The following is a 26191-nucleotide window of genomic DNA, read 5'->3' on the forward strand; positions in this document are numbered from 1 at the left end:
AAATGTGCTATTATTTTTGTAATCTTGCTCATCTTCTGTAATATATAAAGCAAAGGCTCTAAAGCCATTTATAGACCAAAAAAATAAAAATTATTAACTTGCCAAATTATATATTGTTTTTATCATATGTATGTATATATATATACAAAAAATATTGTCATTTTAAAAACAATATGAATAAACACATTTATTCAAATTATGATTATTTAAAAATTTAAAATATTCATTAGTTACATTTATATCTATTCATGACACCTACTAATATTATTATGTTAATTGAATGTCAAACTACACTTATAGAGCATTGTGTGTATTCAAACAATATTTAGTAGAAATAAATAGTTAAACTTAAATAATTGAATGTCAAACTACACTTAAAGAGCATTGTGTGTATTCAAACAATATTTAGTAGAGATAAATAGTTAAACTTAAATAACCAGAACAGCAAAAAGTTAAACATAACCTTTATGAAATGAAAAAACAAAACTCTTTTCATCCCTTCCAAAGTAATGCCATTAAAAATGATTGTAAACATTGCAGTCAAGTAAATGAATATTTTGAATCCAATACATCATCATTTCTATATCTAATATTAGTTGGATTGAGTGGAAATAATTGTAAAGTTCGTAATGCTTTATTTCTGTGTTCAGATTGTTGAAATTCTGCAGAGTGTGGAGTCCTAGCTGGTTTCACCCTGGTGTCGATTCGAGGCACTGCCCATCCTCTCCTCCCCAAATTCTCATTTGGGGGACTTACTAATTTATCATATTCATATTTGTAATCATTCCCATCATTGCACTTCCTTAGGTTGCCTCTCCATTCATCTCGCATGCTACACTTCTCCTTGATTGTTGTTTCTGTAGTCATCACAGAAACTAAAAACATTAATAATACAAATAATTAATTAAAAGGATAATACCTATTAGCAATACAATATTTGAAGGTTTTGTTAGCAATTAATGATTTCATCTTTTTCCAAGACTGTCAAATTACACACTAAGTTGGAGCCATCAAAATGGAGAAACCAAAGAACAAGCCATTTTTCAAAAGAAATCTGTATAACATTATCATAAACATAGAAGGAATCTATGTTTAATAGTAAGCCCAAACTATTGACTTATGATATGATAGATAAGTTTCCACAATAGTTAAAACTGTACAAACAATAGTTGATGTCATGTAGTAGTGGTGAGAAGAATGGGTGAGATTATTAGTGTGAAGTATCCTTAATAAGTTTTGAGGTTGAGGATTCATTATAGCATTATTTTTAAAAGGTTGTGTACAACTATTAATCACAATAACAGTATTTAAAAAAAATGTATGGGTGTATTCAATAGATGATTTATTAATATTTTTTTAGTATAAAGTTTTGATTTTCAAATTTGTATCTTTTATAACTTTTGATGTTTGATTATTATAATTTGAAAATTATTTATAATATTTTTTTATTTAGTTTTACATTTAATTTAGATTAATTAACATAATATCAGCATAGAAACACTCCCCATGGCCTTTTTATTATAGGGAGCAATTTTATATATATTTTACATAGTTAAGAATGAGGTATTTTTAGTATAATTGGGTCTATGTATTTTTGCTTGTAGCTAGTTTGATACTTATCACTTATATCCATGCTTTTCAAATGGCTTATCCATCTCATTCCAAACATTAACACAACCATAATATATAATACAATCCTATTGTATATAGATCCAACAAGGCTATATGTTCCATGTTGTGTTATAAGTACAAGGTCACCTTAATAACAATGATATTGATTTATTTGAATGCAATCAAAATCAAATTTTAAGCTAACTAGATCCATATTATAGTTTTGTCATGGGTTAACATTACACATTGTTTTAGAATGTTGGTATTAAATTTTATGTATAAGGATGCATCCTTTGTATTCATTCAAACCATGACATCATCACAAAAAATAAAATTAGGAACAATCATTTGGATCTACCATATCTAATCACATTCATCATGGAACACGTAAGTCACATATCAATCATTCTAGAATCCATATTCATGCTATAATATCCTAGTGTGTCAAATTGATTTTAAGTATCACCATCTTCATCAAAAACCCTAATCATGAAATATACAATACCAAAGCATAGAAGTATATTAATCTAGAAATTCGAGAGGCAATTTTTTTAAGTCAATAGAAGTTATATTCACACATAGGTATCAAGTTTTTTGTTGTGAACCTAGTTTAAAATTAAAAACTTGATTTAAAATAGATAACAAAGAAATACACATATTATAGTCCAAATACATGATTGTCTAGGTAATCTATATATTTTTAGACACATAAATATCACTATCATCAATAAATAGTATTCATAGTACAAAGTATGTCATCTTTCCATGTTCATTAATTTTTATTTGTAGTATGATTAGGATTTCTATCTAGTATTGCTAATATGAACCACAACACTCTAGAAACATCAAAGAATTTATTCAGTTGAATAGTCATTAATTAATTTCCTTAATTAATTGATGTACAAATTATACATAGAGAATAGATTCCCCTTTATATTCCAATGAACCCAATAAACTTACCCAACCATACAACACTACTAATGTTTTCATTCTAAAATTTAATTTAATTTCTAAGATATGCTAAATACAAATTGTCATTGTCATTTAGCAGTTCATTGATTTGCCTTTTTTACTAAGGTTTAGTGATTAAATTCATTACATAGCCACGTTCCCACTCTAACCACAATTTACTATACCTAAGATTTATATTTTTCAAAGAACATTTTCAAATTTGATATAGCTTTGTTTTTTCCATATTTTTTGATGAAGATATTCTTCTCTAGCTTTCCATTTCATGCTTCTATTATATGTTTTTCATTGTGAACTTTATTTACCAACCCCACTCTCTGACTTTTGATTCGAGTATAACACATTTTAAGGTTTCCTCTTTGGCTCATTTTCATGTATTTATTTGAAATGTTAATATATTCCTTTCACTTGTTTAACATGACACCTATATCTTTGATTTTTTCATGTGTAATTATATACTTTAGACATGGATGCCAACTCTATGAAGGTTTTATTTTATCATTTATTTGCTTGAACTCTTCTTGCTTAAAGTTATTGTATACAAATCCTATGATTTTCATGACCCTTAGTTACTTTATTCATTCCACTCATGCTGATCCTGTTCCTTGTGATATTAGCAATAGTCTTTTTAGCAAAAATGCATCATTTTGCCTACCTACCCAAGCAAATTATTTTTCTTGTAATGAACTACTCGTATTATGTCATAATATCCTAGATATATGTAAATTTTATGTGTTATGAACTTTATGTATGATTATGAAGACTTCTTTGATGGATTTATTGTTATTTCTATTGTGATACACAATTATATTGATAATGATAATGTACTAAAGGATCATATTGATCACGCTTCACACTTTTAAAACTGAAAAATATGAATTTTTTCAATGAAGATTATAATGGTTCTATAGATGCTTAATTATTTGTAAAAACAATTTTGCTAATGGAAAACCTATTGATGAAGATTGCTTATTGATGATGATACTATCTTCACTAAAAATTTATATATCATTTAAAGGATACAACTTTATTTTATTTTAATAAATATTCTATTCCTATGTTAATTTTTTAGATAATGGGTTTATTGAATACTTCTGTAGCATAGAAGATGGTAATAAGGTTTTTAGGTTGAATCACTCATGATATATCTTTTAATCCAAACCAATCAACGAACATGACTTAATTTTATCCCCTATACTATTTTTGAATATGATGTTAGTATTGATTCATTTGGCACAACATAATACCTCTAGGAATTATGTTAAATCCTACAAAAATATTTTATTATGTCTTATGGGCACATTTTTATTCATTCCTATAGGTGCATTATATCTATGAGGACTACAAGAATCTATTAAAGTTCTCTCAAGTTCAATGCATATAAATATGTAGATGCATCATATAATCAAGAAGAAATAGATTGGAACCTCAACCATCACATACCAAAACCTTTCTGCAATGGTTTCCTTTAAGGTTATTCCTTTTAGGGGGAAGGTGCATGTCTATGACTACCCCTTTAGCTAAATATTGGATGTAAGACCTTTAGAAATTGTATTCTCCAAATTCAAATCAATTCTTGGCTATAAAGAGTTTCCATTGAGGTGGAGTTAAAATAATAATGACAACTCTAGATATATACCTCATGCATAAAATAAGATTTATATAAATTTTAACACCTTGGTATGGCTAGATTTTTGGATATAGGATTTAACAAGAATACCATAAAATATTTGAGCATTATATTAATTCCTATAGACACATTTTATTAAGTCCTATAGGCACATTTTTATTCATTCCAATGAGCACTATATATGTATAAGTCCTATGAGCATCTATTAGAGTCCTTCTCTATGTATATATTTTACTTATATAATCATTTTGTTAAGTACTATAGGCACATTATACTAAGACCTATGGGCATTACATGATAAACCTGAGGTGAGGCTATTTTGAAGAGACACAAGCTCTAATACTTTTTCATAAGACATCATATTAGATTTTTAAAACATGAGGATTATAAATTGTGAGAAGATGAATTTAATGTAGTTCAGAGTATGTGGTTTTCATTTCTGCATATTTTTGTGTCCTTATCTATCACTGTCAAAGAAGACCTACAGACACTATTGAGGTATTTCATTTTTTTCAATAAAAATTGACATGTGATGCCTCTACTAATAATATTAAGTGGTATTGTTGGAACATAATGTTATTGGAATCATACACTTATAATTATTTATATATAAATACTTTAAATAGATCCATGAATAATAACTCTTAAGATATTTGACCACTCTTTCTCCTATATTTAAGGAGGTTCTCTCCCATTTCATAATGTATGAATTTGGAGATTGAACATGAGTTATATCACTGTGCACATAAAGTATTATTGGTTATGTGTAAAGATAAGTGTCCCTAGGTTTAATAGACTGCATTTTATAATATTTTAATAAAATGACGCTTTATGGGTTTTTAATAACTAAAATGGGTTTCCCCATATATATATATATATATTGTGTAATATGTAAAGTACAACTACAGTGATGGTAAAATACAATGGTAAAACATACATCCTTAATTGATTTTCCAATTGTATTTTATACCTACTTTGGAGAAATGTTTTTGAATATTTAAATAGCTATAAAATAACATATTTTCATGCATTTTTGGGGACTATTGTGAAGCCTTTCTTACAACTATCTATATGATTCTATCTAGCCCCTATTCTTATGTGTAGACAATCCCAATATTTATTTTAACTATCAAATTATAATCATTAATCCAATCTTTGATCCATAATATAATCTTATTATCCATATATCTAACTTAGTTATATAATCTAGGTCAATTGCATAGGTGAAGGTCATCGTCATGGGCATGATCTTTATTTACCTAAATACAGAATAAAAACCAGTCATTAACTATCCAACTTCATCTTACATTTTGGTTGTAGTCTGACTTTGTGCAAATTTACATGGTTTTTATGTTATGTAACTTATGTATAGAAAGATATCAATAGAATCTATTTTAATCATAACATCACCACAAAAAATATAAAATATTATCTAAGACCAATTATTTACATGTCGTATTTGGTGACACTCATCCTAGTGCATGTGAATCACCTCTAGCAACCATTCTAAAATTCATGTGCATGTTTGAAGCTTGATACAAGTGAATGTATTTTTGAATTTAGTGCAATCTTGATAGAAAAATGAAAAGTGTGATAGAGAATATATCTACCTAGAAATATATTTATTTAGGAATTCATAGGAAAACATTCAAAAAATACTAGAGATTGAGTTTATGACTAGAGAGAGGATGATTCTACAAACCCCATCCAATACAATAAAGTCAACTTAACATATAGAAAAAATGAATATTCTAAGTATGCTCTACATATTTTGAAGCGCATGAGTCTTACTATCTTTAGAAAATGATAACCATAATTTACTTAAATAACTAAACAATCTTTCTTCATTGATTACTATTTGTAGTATGATTATACTTTTATATCCAAAATTTATTAATATAATTCACATCAATCTAATAACTCACAAAAGATATTCTCCTTCAAATTCTTCAAGGACTGCTATAATGTTTTTTAGAGAGGTCCTTGGATCCTTGCTAAAGCCTCTCTTCACTTACAAATTTGGGTTGCTAGTTTTTATTTTACCAAGATTAAGTTAGTTCCTATTTGGGCTTGTGTCCTAACTCCCTTTGGAGTATTGGGACAAAAGTATTAGTTATGGCATTACTAATTCTTTTGGTGGATTTATGTCCATAGATGATGTAACATAAGCTAGATTGAGTTTTCTTTAGGTTGTATTTTGTGTGTATTGAAGTTGGTTTGAAGTTGCCCATCACTATTAAAATGTGCTCCAATCTTGATGTCAAGGAAAAAAAAAGTCATTATGATCCGTCTTGACTGCACGACTTGCACTTTACTCAGCATTCCTACTTATTGTGTAAAGGTATTCATGAGATGTTGCATAAGTCTAAGACTGTTGGATAGTAATGCGTATATCTTCTCTGGTATGGTTTCAAGTTCCATTTGTAAAGAACAAGTCATTGGAAGCTTAGAGAATAATCCGAACTATACTTTTTAAAAGGGATGATGCTAGAATATATTAGGAGGGATCATTTTCCTAAGGCTGGGGTTTCTACCTTGGTAAATTTGATTTGACAGAATTCTATCCTACCAACAATTGAAAGAATCCTCACTCCTGCCCCGCCCCTCTTTTGAGGCCTTGATTAAAGTTTGGTTTCACACCACCTTGATTAATCTAGTTTTCTTTTTTATAACTGTTTGCGCCCATACTCTTTTGTTGTTTGCTGGTCTCTATCTCATTTTTAGTGAGATTAATCTAGTTTTCTTTTTTATAACTGTTTGCACCCATATTCTTTTGTTGTTTGCTGGTCTCTATCAGAGGGTTGAAAGACTAATTCAGATTTCTAACTGCAAAGAAGAAGATTATTGAAGTATGGGTACAAAAGAAATTCAAATAAAAATGTTCGATGCCAATGAAAATCTTAAAAATACAAGAGTAAGCAGGCTGTCTAAAGTAATTGATAGTTGAAGAAAAACCCACTGATTATTTTTTTAATATTACTGATAAATGTTTGAGATGATAGATTATAGAATATCACCCAATAGGTCGATGAACAAAAATCCATATATAATGAAATAGAAAAATATTGTCAAGAAAATAATTCTGTGGTAAAATAATCAGTGCTGAATAAACAACTCCTTTTAATGTAAGATGAAAGATGGTGTGGGAGTATGGCACTTGGAGTTTCTTGTGCATTTTGGTAGAAAAATATTGTCAAGAAAATAATTCTGTGGTAAAATAATCAGTGCTGAATAAACAACTCCTTTTAATGTAAGATGAAAGATGGTGTGGGAGTATGGCACTTGGAGTTTCTTGTGCATTTTGGTTTGGAATTGATCTGCATATATATATTGCATCGAAAGAATTCATATGTTGCAGATTATTGTATGTTCCTTTAGGGGCTGATTGTATATTTTCAATATTTTGTAGAATTTAAGGTGGGAGATTTGTATATTTGAAAATCTATGTAAAAGGTGGATTTAGACTGCTTTTGTATGGAGATCTTTGGTCAATTTTTTTTTAAGGGGGGAAGTTTTTTGGAGTTCTTTCCTGCCTGTATGCCCCCTATGTAAGAAATAAAAACTATATTTAAAAAAACAAAACAAACGAAAAAATAAAATCTAAAAAGTTACTGCCAATAAACTTATGAATTATTAAGTGAAAGAGTTTTCAATTTACCAGTTGTGATCCTTGCAAGCTTTGGCCCATCTGAAGCCATCGCTTCATCCAATCTTCGGCGCTTGTTTACACGTTCATTTCCTCTGCGGTTTTGAAACCAGTAAAAGACATTTTTTGCTTGTATTTCTCCATATCTTCTGAGAGAATCGGCAATATGATGTATATTCTCAGTGGTTGGAGTGGAATTATCATTTTTATATAATATTTCCAGTATTTGTAATTGCTCCGCTGTTGGCTTCCACCTTGGAAGAGGACATCTTTCTGAAATTTCAGCCATTCTCCAGGCAAGGCAAAATAATTCACAGTATTAGTTACCCAAAAAGGTTTGTTGGGGCAATATAATGAGAAAACAACTATGGCTAGACAAAATCTGCATTGTTAACTGCGTACCATTTTTAGTATAAAGACTCAAATCTTCTGGACTCATTGTAGAGTCCTGATAAAGAATATTTAAAACTTATATGTTTTGCAGGCATGATTTTTGTCAGATGTAGTTGTAATATTCATAAGTGGTAAGTCTAAATTGATGTGTCAATAGAATATTCGGGGTAATAATGCTCAAATCTTAATAAGAAGACGATCTATTTTGGTTGTCTATGTAAACGAGCTTTTTCCTATTAAACTCATGTATTATTCTTTCAAATATACTCGTAGATCCATTGTATTTAGTGATTATTATAATGGCACATCACATGTAAATACAATCTGATTACAAATTATTATCACCTCGTACCTCTCATAATCACTTGTCATATCAGTATGCTCCATCAACACTTTGTCATTGCATCATCTCTTTGTCGATGAGTTCCAATAACCTAATTTAAAATTAGCTAATTGCAAAAACTTTTTGACATATTTTTCACATTTAAAATCATTACAACTTCATATAATTTCATTCCATGCTTCTGATAAACTCAATCATAATTGTTATGAGCAAAATGTCGGTGTTTAACAAGGTTCTGAATGTGTTTTTCAAACCTCAAGTTCTTTATGGCAAGTTTACAAACTAGGGAAAATAAACGTTTGAAGCTAGAGAATGTCAATTAGTCAAATGCTTATATTTAATGTTCTAGAAATCAAATATATAGGCATGGTGATCACATCCACAAACATAAAATTGATCTATTGTTGAGAATTTAGTTTTAGATTTTATAGAATGGACTTTTCTTATTCTATTCATCTAAGATATAGTATAAAATTGAAGGTAGAAGTTATATGTCAAAGTCATTTATCTCTAACTTTTATCTACATATTTATTATCATTTTTTATATTTCTTGTGTGTGTTTTTAGTTTGTAAGGCAAATTATTAATTATTATATATTATAATTATAGTATCATATTGGGTTGTTAAACATGTCCACTTCTAAAATTTGATATTTTGTTACCTCATTGTAAGATGTATATTTTTATGCCTAAAGGGACCTATTTAAAACTACAAGCTAATATATTTTAATTTTAGTATATGCTAGTTATAATACCATTTATTTAAATATTTCAATCCTAGAAAGGTTCATAGTTTAAGCTCAACTAGTTTCAAATATCATAATTGGCTACATATATGATTCAAGGAGTCAATTTGAAAGCATTAAACATGTGCACCAAATCCTAAGAAATGATAAGAGCTAGAATCATTTAACATTGTCTTGATGGATATTATTATGATTGATTGTATATGGAATTATCGTCTATTTGTAGTTATTTCCTTATTGGGTAAATATAATAAGTTGACGAAGAAAAATATGGATAGAAAGGAACTTTTATATGAAATATATATGTGCTCTAGAAATACGGTACACATCATAATGTTTACACCTTACATTGCATATGAAATATAAATACTAAATTCAAATTTTAAAAATATCACTCTTTAGGATTAGATTTTTAAGCCTATGGGTCCACCTTCTTGGCTAATAAATATACAATTTTCAATAAAGAAAAAATAATTAAACTTATTCCTTATAAGAAAAATATGTTCAATATTTCTTAGCCTTCTATTCATATATATTTTAAATATTTTAAATAAACTTAGGTATTAAAATGTAGGAGGAATAGGGTTCACTAGTCTAAACATGCAAACTAGGAATCAAACCCACTCACATCAACATCTATTAGAGAGTAATCAATTGGTCAAACTTCAAACCCTTGAGAGAGCTAGGTTCTTTGATTGGTTATTATCTTTTGTGATTTGATATGACTGGATAAGATAGATTGAGAAATGATGCAAGAACTAGGGATTTTGAAAAGAAAAAAACATAAATAGGAAGATACAGAACTATAAATGAGGAGAGAATCTTAGATCTATAAAAGAGATATAGAGAGGTACCTATGTCCCCAATTCGGGCCTTAAAGTGCCAAATACTATAGAGGTTCCACTATTCAGTGGATGTTTTCGTCAGCTCAAGGGCATGTAATCCAAATCAAGATGCTCTATAAATTATTCTCACAAAATTGTAGCCATAAAGTGTCAGTCTCTATTATGTTGCAAAAGTGTCAAGGTTTTTTCACATGTTCTAATTCTGAAACTGTGTATCTCTATTTGCAATTTATGGGTTTGCAACTCTCTACCACTAGTTATGTCACCTACACAAAGAAAGGAAAAAGGTGTTGGGTTGTATAGTTTCTTGCCTAAGTAAAATTGGTAGGCTTCAACCTCTACTACAACAATGGTGATTCGAAAAAGAGAGCTTACCCTTGCATGATAGAGGCTAAATATGAAGTAAAATGCTAAATTGACAAAGATTATACCTCAAAATTGTAATGGCGATGATACAATGATCTTTGGGTAGAACCCTCAAGTGTTGATGCAATAAAATGACATGAAAAGACAATATCGATTATGAAAACACAATTGCATGAATACTGTTGTAACTTGTTGCTCCATAATTCTCAAATTTGAAGAAATTCACTCATAATACTTATTCTGGGAATCAATTAGAATGTGGGATTGATTTAGTAATAAAATTAAATAGGAACTTGATGCTCTTGTATAGGGTTCCCCATGTATTTCATGAATCAGACCAACTTCTAAAATTCATATTCAAATATCATGATCAAATAACAACAGGTGGGATTCGACACACCAACAAGTTTAAAATTTGGAATGCTTCAGGGGACAATGGTTCCTAGCATCTGTTAATCCTATGAGGATCCGATTAATACTAGGAGGGGGGGTGAATCAGTATTAATACCAATTGAAACTTTAAACCCAAAATCAAACTTATATCATATCTAAAACGATTTAACAAATATCTCAACTTCTTTTATCAGATCTAACAACCTCTTTATCAGATTTACTTAACACATTAATCAAATCATTTACCAACTCATTAACCTCATTTATCAGAACAAAAAAATTCTCTAACAACTCTTATCAATATTGGTAACCTTTGATAAAACATCATAACCTGTGTACTCAGAAATAGTACATGAAACATGTAACATAAACAAGAACATCACATGAAAAGCATTTCACACATGAACACCATAACTTTTGACGTGGAAACCCAAATAGGGTAAAACCACAATGGGAGTTGGAACCCACAAATATTTGTACTCTTTTGAAGTACGCCCTATTACAAGCTTAGCCCTATTAGGAGTCACCCGAGTAAGGGATTTGCCTAGTAGCCCAGTTAGGAGCTTGATGATCTATTAGGATCAGTCTCATAACAGGATTTACCACTCTTTTGAGAGCTTACCTATTAGGGGACCTAAATTTTTAAGGTCTATTAGGACCTACCCAATTAAGGGATTTAACCTGTTGCAACTGTTAGGGAACAACAGTGAAAAAGTGATCTGTTACTTGCACTTCTCAGCTTGCTTGATCAGATCTAGTTATGTACAATACTCTGCAACTCTCAGAAAAATCTCACACTTCTCTTGGATGAATCAACACATTCTCTTAAGACCACTAACATGATAAACATCAACTGTGTCATCCTAAATAGCCATCTCAACTAGGTCAGCCACTAAACCCTAATTACATCATGAATTTACAATACAAATCATAAGAGATCATTCTAGATCAATATAAAGATCAGTAAATCAAATTAAAATGCAATATCAACCATTGGTTGATTGTAACCCATCACAAAAATCCAATCTATACAAAAGTCAAACCCTCAAAACACCCTACTAAGTGTTTTGTTGTTTCCCAAGAAATTCTTCCTTGAATCACACCAAAACAACAATTAAATCATTCACACGGGTTGTACCATGTTAACAAATTCATGTAGACTCACCGTCGATCACCATCATAACAAAAATCATTACCGGTTTGATTCTTTCTTCACCAGTCTTAAACCCTACTAAAACCTTAGTAAATCTTCATTAGAAATTTGAAATACGCCTTCCGATAATCATCACAAGTTCCATTTTTGGTCAGGTACTCCTTTCCATGATACAATCTCACATTCCAAACTACAAATCACCAATCATCACCAATCGCCCAATTCAATCAAAACATATCTACTTTACCGGTTAAAGTCCTATTTCACCGACTTCAGTTCTTTGCCGGTAAACCCTATCTTCTAGTAAACCAAATCACTTAGATGACAAAATAAAACATCAGGAACATAAGTAATCATCATTTGACATTAGTTTTTGATAAAGATAAATAGGTTTTACATGGACCTAAAACCAAAAGTTTTACAATAACCGACCATCAGCCAAACAAACATGAACCAACATCAAAACAGGGGAGCATCCCCAAGCAGTCATGAAAACAAAGGAGATGTAGTCAAACAAGACAAAACAAAAGAAAAAACTCTCAATTAAGAGAGAGAGCTAGATCCTTGTTCTTCTGGATGGAAATCTTATTGATTTCCTTGAGTTCCTCCATAATGAATTTGGAGGTACCCTTGTTGCTTCTCCTGCTTCTAGTTCTGGAAATAGGACTAGTGGTTTTGTTGTCTCTAGCAGCCATATATTCCCCTCCAAGATCTTTCACTAGTTCACTGTGGTAGGATATGTAATCAACAACCATGGCATTAATCTTTTCAAGCCCCTCTATACTATTGTTCATGGCTTATTTGCTACTATCAACCGAGTTCTTGAGATTTTTATTAATCTCTGCCACAGACTGCTCCACCTTTTCAATCCTTTGTTCATGATTACATTTCATCAGCTCAACATTGTGGGAGAGCTTTTGGGTCATAATCATGAGTTTCTCAGGTTTGTTTGGCTCAGGGGAAGCAATGAAGATATCAATAATCTTTTTAACCCCCACCTTGAGGGTATCAATTTCGTGCTCTACCCACTTCCAATAGCTCTCCTAGCTTCTGGTAGCTTCCATAACCAAATTCATCAGGTTACCAATCCTTTGTATCCCACTATTCTCTTCTTTGGTCACGGTCCCTTGTTTTTCTTTCAGGACATTGATAGGGATGTCCAATTTAATTATCTGATATGAAATATTTAGATCATGGTCCTTAGCTACCAAATTTTTCTTTTTAGAGAGGGCCTTGGCCTTAGAGATCAGTTTGCTAGTGGTTTTGTATTTGCTAGCCACCCATCTGGGAGGATTCTTGCTGCTAAACATCCCAGGGGTGACCATCATCTCCGCTTCATCTATAGGTTTATATCCAGGGTCATCAAGAGGAACCCCACTTTCCTCCAAATCCATTTCCGAGTTAGAGACATCATGGATATCAATCTGATGTCCATCATTTGGCATCAATTGCCATCAATGACAACATAAATAATTGATCAAGTCATCTAATCATAAAATCTCAATCTCTTCATCATAAATAGACTTCTATCCTTTACCGATGCAGTCATCCATCTTCAACTGCATCACCTCATTTGTATTAGTTATGCCAAATACCAACATTCTCCCCCTTTGGCATTCATGGCAACACTAATCAGATATAGAATCCGATTAACATCATCATCTACAACTTGCTTTCCGGTATCATATAATCTGTCGGTTCTCCTTCTTTTGTCTTCTCCCCTTAACCAATGCATCTCTCAATCTGATCTTTAACTTCTCCCATATCTGATTTCTTTTCTTCTCCCCCTTTGACAACAATGCCAAAGGTATAAATGCATCATGTGTCTTCAATTTTGTTGTTGTCTCTTCCATCATCTCTACTAATCAAATCAAAAAAATTATATGAGAGAATTAAATCAGAACTTTACATCAAACTTGCTCCCCCAAAGGAGTATCCTGCACCTTCATCAATCCTTAGTGAAAGATAAACATGAAATCCACAGGATTGATGCATCTCCATCTCCATCTGTCTAACCCCTAGTTTACCTCTAAGAAACTCAAAGGTAGCCTTCGGTAAGGGCTTAGTAAAGATATCAGCTAACTGATCTTTACTCTTCACATATTCCATCTTCACCTATTTTTCTTGAAATCTTTCCCTTAGGAAATGATACTGCAATTCAATGTGCTTGGTTCTAGAATGAAGTACAAGATTCTTAGAAATATTTATTGCACTTGTATTATCACAATAGATAGTCACCAGTTGAGACATATCTATCTTGAATCCTTCTAGCACATGTCTCATTCATATTGTTTGTGTGTAATTCATGGATGCAACTACATACTCTGCTTCAGCTTTAGATTTAGAAACACAAGTTTGTTTCTTGCTCATCCATGCCACCAATGTTTAACCAAGTAGAAAAGCTCCACCAGTTGTTCTTTTCCGATCATCCACATTACCTACCCAATCAGCATCAGTAAAGACATCCAAAGTAAAATCTCCTTATAAGGATACCATAAACCATAGTCTACTGTGCCTTTGAGATACTGAAAAATTATCTTCACAGCCACCATGTGACTCTTCTTAGGCTCTTTTTGAAATCTAGCCACTAATCCAATAGCATGAGCAATGTCTAGTCTTGTATGAACAACATAGTGTGGCTTGCCAATCATAGATTTGTACTCTTTTTTACTAACAATGGGGTAATCATCTTACTTTGATAACTTGCAACCCGTCACCATCGGTGTTCCTACCGATTTGCAGTATTCCATGCCAAAAGCCTTCAACACCTCTTTGATATACTTGGTTTGACAAATAAAAATACCACCATCTAGTTGTTGGACCTGTAAGCTAATAAAGAACTTTATTTCACCAATTAGAGACATTTCAAATTCCTTTTTCATTATATCAGTAAAACCCATACACATATCATAATTTTTAACAAAAATTATGTCATCTACAAACACTTCTACTATCAACATCTTCTCTCCATCAATCTTCAAATAAATCTTGTTCTCCTCATTGGTACATTGGAATCGAATTTTGATCAAATGTGCATGTAATCTCCCATATCATGCTCTCGGTGCTTACTTTAGATCATACAGTGCTTTATGCAATTTACACACCATGTCCTTATCATCAGTCAAGGAAAATCTATCTAGTTGTTCAATGTATACTTCTTCATCTAGAATTCCATTTAGAAAGGCTGATTTGACATCCATTTGATAAAATTTGAATCCCTTACATGCAACAAATTGCAACAAAATCCTTACTCCTAATCTAGCAACAGGTGCAAATGTTTCACCATAATCCTAACCTTCTTCTTGAGCATACCCTTTGAAGACTAACCTTGCCTTGTTTCTTACAATTCTTCTATCTTCATCCAATTTACTCCTAAAGACCCATTTTGTTCCAATTACATTCTTATCCTTCAATCTAGGAACAAGTGACCATGTCTAATTCTTCTCAATTTGATCTAATTCTTCATCCATTGCATTCACCCAATCGTCATCCTTTATTGCTTCCTTAATTGTCTTGGGTTCTATTGTAGAAATCAAACATGAGTTCTCTCGGACCTTTCTCCTCGTTTGCACACATGCATTCTTATCACCAATTATCTTCTCTTGTGAATGGTTCAATTTGACATAACTAGGTAATACTTGTGATGGTTCTGCATCTTCTACATCAGGTTCCATATTTTCTTTCTCACTATCATCGCTTATCGGTTGAGCATCTAATTCTGCATTTGCTAGTTCTTCATTATTCTTTTCCTCTAGTTCAATGATCACAAGTTTTTCTTCTTACCATCCTTTTCAGGTTCCGATCTGCTTGTACCTTCAGACTTATCAGATAGATCATCAACTTTTACATTAGCACTTTCAACAATTTTCTTAGTTCTGTTATTGTAACATTTATGTGCCTTACTCTTAGAAGAGTAACCAAGAAAAATTTCCTCATCAGATTTTGCATCAAATTTCTTAGTGTAGTTATCTCTCTTAATAAGACATTGACTTCCAAAAATTTTAAAATAACTTACACAAGGAGTTTTTCCATACCATAGCTCATAGGATGTATTATTGTTACCTCTCTTTACCAGTACTTGGTTGTGTATACAACAATACTAACCACTTCTCTCTAAAACATTTTGGATACATCACCTTGTAATAACATGGTTCTTCCAGCTTCAACTATTGTTTTGTTCATCCTTTCTGCTATGCCATTCTATTGTGTTGTCCTTGAAACAAACATCTATCTCTTGACACCTTGTTCATCACAATACTTAACAAATTCATCAGATGTGAATTCACCTCCTCGGTATGATCTTAAACACTTTAGGTTCTTACCAGTTTCATTCTCAACTAGAGCTTTAAATAATTTAAATTTACTAAATGCTTTGATTTCTCCTTTAAAAATTTCAACCACATCATTTTATAATAGTCATAAGTGAAAATCATGAAATACCTATCACTGTAATAACTCTTCGTTCTCATAGGGCCACATAGATCAGTATGTACCAAATCTAAAATACTCTTAGAAATACAATTCTTTCTCTTGAAAGAAATAGAAGTCATCTTACCGATTTGACAATCTTTGCATATCACATTATCCGGTTTGACAAGTTGGGGTAATCCTCTTACAACACTTGACTTTCTTATCTTAACCAAATTATCAAAATTAACATGACAAAATCTTTTATGCCATAACCAACTATCTTCCATTCTTGCAACCAGACAATTATTAATATTACTATTCAAATGGAATAAGTTACCTCTAGTTTGCTTCCCGGTAGCAATCAATTCACCATTACCTCCAAGAATTATGCAGATTCCACTTTTAAACTCAAACAAATAACCTTTATCATTGAGTTGACCAACACTTAAAAGATTATGCTTTAGACCATCAACCCAAAACACATCATCAACATTACTCTTCCCAATTAGATACATTGAACCTTTATCTTTCACCATGCAGGGAGAGTTATTTCCATATCTAACAACACCTCAATCAAATTCATCAAGGGTTATGAACTTACTTTTGTGTCCATTCATGTGGTGTGATTAGCCATTGCCTATAATCCATTCACCAGTATTCTCCATATGAGATACTAGTGCCTTTTCATCTGTCAGTTCCTCCTTCACAAATACAAACACAATTTCTTCATTGTCATCTTCATCTTCAGACTCTTCATTGGTCACACCTTCATCTACTACAACATAACAATGTTTCTCTCCCTTTCCTTTGAATCTCCTAAACTTCTCTTTCTTATCAGTGTTAGGGAAATTAGCAACAATATGACCAATTTTACTACAAGAGAAACACTTCAAAGGTAGCTTTCCTTTATACTTACCGGTGCCTCTTGGAAATATTTTGGCTAACAGTGCTTCAAGTTCTATCACTTGATCTTCATTGTCTTCATTTCTCTTGTTACTTCCATGACTTGACCTGCACTCATGATTTTGACATATGTATTTTCCTTTTAGACCAGTAATAGAAGCTTTAAAGGTAGATTCAGTAGTTTTTGTCACACTATTATCAAAATTATTTAACTCAAAAGTTGTAAGCTTACCAATCAATGAATCAGCAGTTACCTTATCCTTTGAAATAGATCTAAGTTCTTGGTTTGTAGATACAAGCTTATAGCATACTAAGGTTGAAGAGTTATAATCATTTTACTTACTATTACATCATCTTCCATTTTACCTCCAACACTCTTAATGCCACCGACAACTTCTTTGATTCTCTAACCATACTGTGCAATATTTTCTCCTTCAAGCATTCACATGTCATCAAAATTTCCTCTCAATATTTCCTCTTTGGCTCTTTGAACATGCTCATCTCCTAGATTAAATATAACTTTTCCCAAACCTCACCTACAGCTTCCAATCCTTGAACATCAATATATTTTAAATTAGATAAAGTACTTATAATAGCTTCTAGAGCTTGCATGTTATCTTGCTGCTCTCCAAGTTCATCTAGTAGATGGAAAGAAGGTTGAAAGATAATGTAGGGACATAAAGAAAATTATGGAATGTGGCACCATCAACCTGAATAGAACCAATCCCACTAACACTCATGTAAGTGTTATTACATATCAAAATCTATAGAAATGTATGTTGCTCAAAAGAAAAGAACATACCTTCTAGTGATGCCATATGATGTGAAGCTCCTAACTCTATAATCCACCAAGAGGACTAAGCATATGTGAATATGAAGAGAGAATGGCCTTTCATCTTGTCTTCATCATGTACCATAGATGAAGACCCAAAATGTCTAGGTTTTGAAATGGTGGACGAGGATGCACTAGATGAAGGTGGCTAAATATTATTATACCAAAGAAGTTCTCTTAGCCCATCCATATTATTTGTATAACATTGTTTCTCATCATGTCTTGGCTTGGTGCAATAAGCACACTTAGGCTTCTCCTTCCTAGATGAAGACCTCTTGGAAGAGGTGGATGAATCTAAATCATGTCCATATGACTAAAGATGGAAGACTAGATTGTGTACCTATATTCTGCTACTTCTTCTTCTTCTATTTCCTTATAGATGTGGGAGTTTGAGCAATCAAGATGTAAGATTTTGAACCAAAAATTGAATCAAGCTATGATATCTTGGGTTGCTCTCATGCCAAGCACTCAAAAAACATGTCAAATGAAGGCATAATGAAGCAAAGCATTAAAATTGACCTTGAAGCTTGGATAGAATCAAGAAGATGCACTCCTTAGCAGTCTTCTGCTTGCCACAACCATATAACTATGATCTAATGGATTTGAAATTCTCCATACATTACTCAATGGAAGGAAATGAATCAATTGCCAATGAAGTCAAAACTCATTAATAACCCAAAAAATTTACTCAAATTTGAGCCACATAGCCCTATGAGTGGTGTAGGAATCAAAACGGAACTAGAGACTATATGAACCATGTAGGCCAATCAAATCCATACCCTAATTTATTTTGTCCCTAAGTTGAATGACCTCAAACTCACCAGTCAAGTTGGGTTAGGTTTGGTCTAAACAAGACCATAAAATCCTATCTCGAAGCAATCTGATAATTGTTGTCTTCAAGCAATCATAATTATAAGGGTTTAATTTCTCAATAGAAATATCTTCCATTATACTAGGGTTATACCAATACAATAATTTGAAAGATAATGATTCTACCCCTCTACAACAAGAAAAATGAACCCTTTTGGACTTGTATAAGTTGAGAAATCATAAAATTGATGAATAAAAAAATAAGATCATTTAGTACCTAGTTAAAAACATTGACTATATATCTAGATAGAGAAATCTAAGGGCTTTCTTAAGATATGTATATGTAAAAAATGATTCCATTTGCTCAAGTTATGGTCCTAGAAGAGAAAAAATGAAGTCTGACTTTGGAGTTTGGCATGGAAGATTATTGTAGAAGCTGATAAGACCACTTGCATAATCAAATTAGTGTTGGAACCAAAATTCCAAAGATATATTGTTTTCCTAATTTTGACTTTGTATGACAAAGTAATTGGCAAATAACCACATGCTACATTTTAGGGCAAAAACAAGGCTAAAATTAGAAGTACTTTAATAAATTTAGAATGTCACTTTTTTTAGTGGAGTTACAAAATTTGTTAATGTGGGTTGGGTACATCTACAATAGCTATAGATTGGTATGATGCCTATGACTTCTTATTTAAAATAAACTCATCCCTTTTAAAAAATTTGATCCCCTTTAAAAAAAATCCTTCTCCAATTTTTTTGCACATTGAAGAATTTTTTTGAGAAAAATTCATGTGTGGCAAATATTACTGACAATTTTTATTTTAACTTTTCAAATTTTGACAATTTGATAGGCAATTTTAGGGTTCTTGAGTCCTTTGAGTGTGATGGTAACCTTCATTTTTTGCCAAAGTCCCCTGATTTTTCATTTGCCCTTGGTTATCACCTTAAGTTTTGTGCCCTCAACTAATTTGACCCAAAATTTCAACTGCTCAAATTTTGATGAAATGACCGTCAATCTTAGGGCTTTCTAACATTGTGAATGTGATGGCAACCTCCATTAGAGCCCAAAGTGCACAAAAAATTCACCTTAAGTTAGATTCGTCAAACATACAAATAGGAAACTCATGGAGAAGCTTTGATACCATGTAAAAGTTGATGATCACCAATAGGAGAAATAATCATCTACAAGAAAAATACCCTATCATACAAAATAGATCAAGAAAATATTGTATACTCCATAACAACTATAGAGTTTTATATTATTGCATAAACAATAATTGGAGATACAATATTGGAGGTACAATTACAATGAAATAATGAATTCTTATAAAGGATGAATGAAACCCTTGGTGCAAACTATTGGTTCCTAATAATACCTTAATAAAACAAACACATATTCTTGACTAAGTGGGCCAATTTTTTATAACATATAGCTACTAACTCACTAATATAGACACATTTACTTTTCAACCCAAGAACCTAGAACTTGAAATGGGTCAGCATGATATGTACATGAAGAATTTAATGAGGTATGCTATGTTAACTTGAAGAAACTAATAAGAAACCAATAGATGATATGAAATATAGTGTTACCTTAATGATATGATCCTACCTGACTGCATATAAAACCTATATCTTCATACATAAATGAATTGGCTAATTAAAAACATAATGCTTTGTTCTACTTGGCTGTAGGAATAGACATTAAATGGAGTTTCCATGGCTATAGGAAAGTCAACTTATAACTGAGAAATTTAACAACAAAAACAAACCTACTTAACAATATAGAAGAGACAAAACACTCCCCAATTGGGCCCCATTGGATGAGCCTCCAGGAACTAACCAGACCTAAAAACTACAATAGCATCATCATCATACTGAATTCACAACAACACTAATGACAAAAATATTATCTTCTTTATTCAAACTATAAAAATAGAGCACACTAAGTTCTAAAAGATAAGTTGAATATCATACACCATTATTCCTATACAAAGCTAATCAATCCAGATTTATAAGAAACTTTTGCAACTAGCAAATTAACTCAGTCGATCCACTCCCAACAAAATAGTAGGAAAACTCTTATTTGAAATAAACACATAGAGAGATGAATTATCTCAAGACTCGGCCTTTCTGACAAATCTAGGACAATGTTATATCTAGATCTCCTCAACTATCCAACACATGTTCGAAGCAAAAAACTACCTCGACCAGAACTAGGAGTCTTCATTATGGCATTAGTTACCATCTTTGACAGGTTCAACACAACTCTATCCAAGTGTGACTGCTACTCTATGAAACAACAACAGATGTCTTCTTGCTGACTTATTCTCCCTTCATTAGCTAAATACACCAAGGTTAACATGCACAACATACACATGCATAATATTACCTTAAAACAACATTCAATCCCATCATTTATACATTATTAATATAGATTTCTCATAACATTTATAGGGTTGTCTGGTTAATAACAAAGCTAATAAGTCAGGATCAAAAGACTTATATCTAACATAACCATAATGTCTGAACCATTAAATAATAGTCCTAATCAAATGTAAGAGTTCATATAAACGACCAAAAATAAGACTCAATCACAAACCCTAATGCTAAAATTAGGATGACTTAAGCAACGCAAAGTAGGAGCTAAATTAAGCTCAACTACTCTAGATATAATGTTAGAAAAGAAAACTCTAGATAATAAAAATCACCTATGTTTAGCATAAGTGAAAAAGTAATTAAAGGACCTAAATAATAAATAATTAGATAATTATCCTAAAATTACGTAACTAAAAGTCACATTCGAATTGTGAAGGTTGGGAATGATACTGTCTATAACTTTGAGAAATTTTAGTAGAGAATAGTTGTTGGGCACCCTTGTCCCACCAAAATTAGACCTCTAAAAGGAAATCACAAGTGTTGGGTATTTTTTAATGTTAGATCTCATCCTAATTTAATATTTTATCTATAATATTACAAGATCAACAATTAGATTATAAGGTAGGATAGGCCCTAGATATGATTTAAATGATCTAGGAAAAGGAAAACTAAATTATGGGCCCAAATAGAGTGTGAAATTATAAAGGCATACATATTACTACATGACAATACCAAACCATTGACTGTATACCTTATATCCTATTCTCATGGTATTGAAATATTTTATTTGTAAGGTAATATACTATAATATTTTTAAGATAAATTGCATATTTTATAATTGAGCTTATTTACACTTATTAGGAATTTTGTTGTGTCTAATGGTATCTTTAATATCATAGATAATTCCAAGAGGCTTTAGCGTATGAAATCACTATCATTATTGCACCATGTCTATAATACACAAAATGTTTAAAATAGATAAAAGAAAGGTGATAAGAATCTTACATGATCCATCATCACCAATTTATTTAGACTCATTGTTATTATTATGCCTAATCGCCTTCCTTTGCGATTTAAATGTATAAGTCATCCTTGCCATGCAATTTTTCATGAAATAGTTGGACATCCAATTGTAGCATGCATAACTTCAAATAGCCTATAATTTTAACACAATTCCTCTCCATTACTCTATTTTTTTACATTATGCTATTTGTAGCACTATAGAGTTCATAATTATATTGTTTACATAAATAGACTAGTTATGAACGTAACCATTGGATAGAACAGGAAGGAAGAGCTAAAAAATACAATAATTGAATCACTAATTGTCAACATATTCACTTAAGCTAGATGGTTGTATTTTCTATTGTATTTTGAAGGATTTGAAATAGATCTTGTTACAGAATTGACTCAAACTTATTATCTCTGCTTTTCCATGGTAAACAAGGTTCATATTGTAGCAATTTTTACCATATTTAGCTATCTTGTAGGAATTCTAGTGGTTGAAGAGGATTACATTTTCCTAAATATTCCTACAAGGATATCACTTATAATTTTCATAATTCTCTAGAGACCATAAAAATTAATATGTAATAAAAAATGGTGCCACCAAAGTGATCTAGTGAATAAACTTTCTAGATCCTTGGTCTATAATTGTAGGATGATCTACATCATATATTAGTTATATATAATAGACAATATGGCATAGTGATGAAGCTAGGTATGTGAATGATTATTCATTTCTTCCATGTGAAAAAATTGGCTATGGATCTCATTAATATAATTGTCTTTCTACCTCATTACATATAAATAATGATCAAAAGGTTTAGGTACTCCATTATGTAAGTAAAAAGATAGGGTCTTATCTACATGGTGAATAATTAAGCAACCAAAACAAAAGAAAGAGGTCAAATTAATTCCTGCATCCACCTCCACAATCCCAACTCCTCTCTCCTCTAGGTTGCCTTGCAAAAGATCAGAGCCTATTAAAATTTATTTTGAAAAGGAGAAGATGGTTTGTTATATTATATAGTTAAAAAATAGTCTAATGAGTCGTCTTGTAGAAGAGTGAAAATAAAGAATCAACATAAATTATAGGGATCATGCTCATTTGATAACTAATATATAATTTTTCAAAAGAGAGGAGGGTTAGTGTAGGATCAAGGGGGGCCAAAAAGTGGCGATGTGAAAAAAATAGCCTTCCTCACTCGCCTAAAAACGCGAAAATCCGTGTTGACTTTTTGCTTGGCCTGGTAATTACCTATGCAAATCAGATATCCGATTTTTATTTGTAATTTTAATTTTAAAATATATTATATGTTACATACTATATAATATATTATTACAATACGTATTATATAGTATAATAATATATAGTATAATACAATATTATATTATATTATATATTGTATAATATAATATTGTATTATATAATATATAATATAATACAATATTATATTATACAATATATAATATAATATAATATTGTATTATATTATATATTAGAATATATATAATATAATACAATATGTATTATATAATATAATATATTATATTATATTATATTATATATTATAATATATAATATAATACAATACGTATTATATAATATAATAATATATTATATAATATTATATTATATTATATATGTTATTTAAAAATAAATTAAGTATAGAAATCGGATATCCGATAAAATCAGATATCTGATTTTCTGAGACTTTTATATTTCGACAGTGACAGTCCCGTGAGTCATTTTGAACTCACGGGCCATGCAAATTCATCAAAATCCGATATCTGCTCCATCTGATATCTAGTGTTTTGACAAAAAATTGCTAAAAAGTAGATTTAGAGGTAAGAATTTTATCGTTTTGAATCATTTTCATTCATTTTTTGTATTTTTTGTTAATGTTTATTTGATTTTTCATTGAAAATATCATTTTTTTAATGAAAACTAGGTTTTTTAAATCAAATACCTAATTGTTTAAATTTGTTAACTAAATTTAATTTTTTACATTCAATTAGGTTAAAAATGGGGGATAACAATGAAAACACTGACCAACCACAACTGCAACAACCAAACCCTCATTTGCCAAACCCCCCCCCCCCCTCAATTCAAGATTTGATTGCACAAAATTTGAATGAATTGAGGGGGATTGCAAAAGTATATCATAGGATCCCTCGTCTAAACCCATTGTTTGATCCTCTCACATCGATCATAAAAAGTATGGAAACCATGACTGAGGAGCATGATGTCGCCCTTTTGTGGCAAGATTCTATGAAGAAAAAATATGCAGATGGCTTGTCGTATAAGGATATCAAGGATCTTGAGATATCCAAAGCCAAAATTGCCTCATTGTTTGTCAATCCCCATACTGGTCAGCCCGTAGATCACCCCAAAAAAAAATTTCTATCAAATGGTGCACAAATGATGGGATTGAGAAAAACTTTTGGGATCATTGGTGGATGGTTTTTGACAAACCACCCAACAACAATCTTGATATCCCCTTCTATTTCATAAAAAAATTGTATGTCAAGTTTGTTTTACACAAACATGTGAACTACTTTGACATCCAACCTTTCCAAGGTGTAGGTTTAGGTATGCCCCAAAATAGACCTACGGCAGTCAGAGTAGTCTAGGGCCCATATGTCCCCCCTCCTCCTATTGATCCCCCACCTGCAATTCAGCATCCTGATATCATTTGTGAGGCGGCTTCACGGACCATATCGGCTATTCTCTCTTTGAATAGCCTTTTGGTTTCTCAGGATGCATCAATAGCTCAGCCTACTCTTGATGGCAGTGGTGCATCCGATGTTGGTGACACGTCATCCTCGGCTCCACACATATGCGTGCCCCATAGTTGTGTCATGTGTGGGCATGTATGCTTGGGTCCACTTGGACAACCCATTGATCCTCATGTGGACAGTGCAGATTATGAGGTGAATGAGATGCATGATGCACTAGATGTTATTACACAGACTGGAGGATACCCTGAGGAGTCCTCACATGCTAGAGGCAAGGAGGCACCATCATCATACATTGATGATGTATTGGTAAAATTTGTGTTTTCATAGTTCATGTTATATTTTAATTAAATATTTATAAATTAGATAATATTAAGTGCTAAGTTTTATTTACATGGTCTATTTAACAATTGATGACCGAGAATGAGTTGAGACAGATTCAGGAGGGCACCTTGTCGGTCATTTCATTTGGCCTTGATAGCTTGACAGTACATATGTTATTGCACCTAGTCATTTGTATTTTATTGTACATACATGCTCATCATTTATATTGGTATTAACTATATTATGTAGTAACTTGCATGTATATCTTATTTTACTCTTGTAGGGCACAAGCAGCATGAGTGCGGGGCAGTGTGATTTAGGATCTATTAGTGTAGTTGGAGACAAGGGAAAGGTAATTGAATGCAAATATGATTGAATGAATAGTTTAAATAACTTATAGTGATTATACATGTCTAGACATAGATTGATAGTTTCATATACTTGTTGTGTATATATACAGAGAATTCTTGGCTTCACATCCTTGATGACTACACCTAGTATACCTGAAGAAGAAGAAGAGATACCTCGAGTAGATGTGTGTTTATTTTATTTTTTGATTAGTAGATATAATCTGTTATTATCAGTGACAATTATATGCTAACTTGTATCAATGTCATGTTTCTGAACATATGTAGGTTGTGTATGAAAATATTCAAAACATACCACCTCTACCGAAGACATACATCAAGAG

At 31.4% G+C, this 26191-nt stretch overlaps 1 protein-coding gene across 1 annotated transcript; it reads right to left on the minus strand.

The window, feature by feature from the left end:
- Positions 1-540: 540 nt before the first annotated feature.
- LOC131066445 (WUSCHEL-related homeobox 4-like) lies at positions 541-8145 on the minus strand. The gene is made up of 2 exons (XM_058001200.1): positions 7869-8145; positions 541-857 (listed from the first exon to the last, which is right to left on the minus strand). Exons 1-2 carry the CDS (start codon positions 8143-8145, stop codon positions 541-543), a joined length of 594 nt encoding a protein of 197 aa, XP_057857183.1.
- Between the last annotated feature and the right edge of the window lie 18046 nt (positions 8146-26191).

This window comes from Cryptomeria japonica, chromosome 11, assembly GCF_030272615.1.
Source record: "Cryptomeria japonica chromosome 11, Sugi_1.0, whole genome shotgun sequence".
Taxonomy (NCBI): Eukaryota; Viridiplantae; Streptophyta; class Pinopsida; order Cupressales; family Cupressaceae; genus Cryptomeria; species Cryptomeria japonica.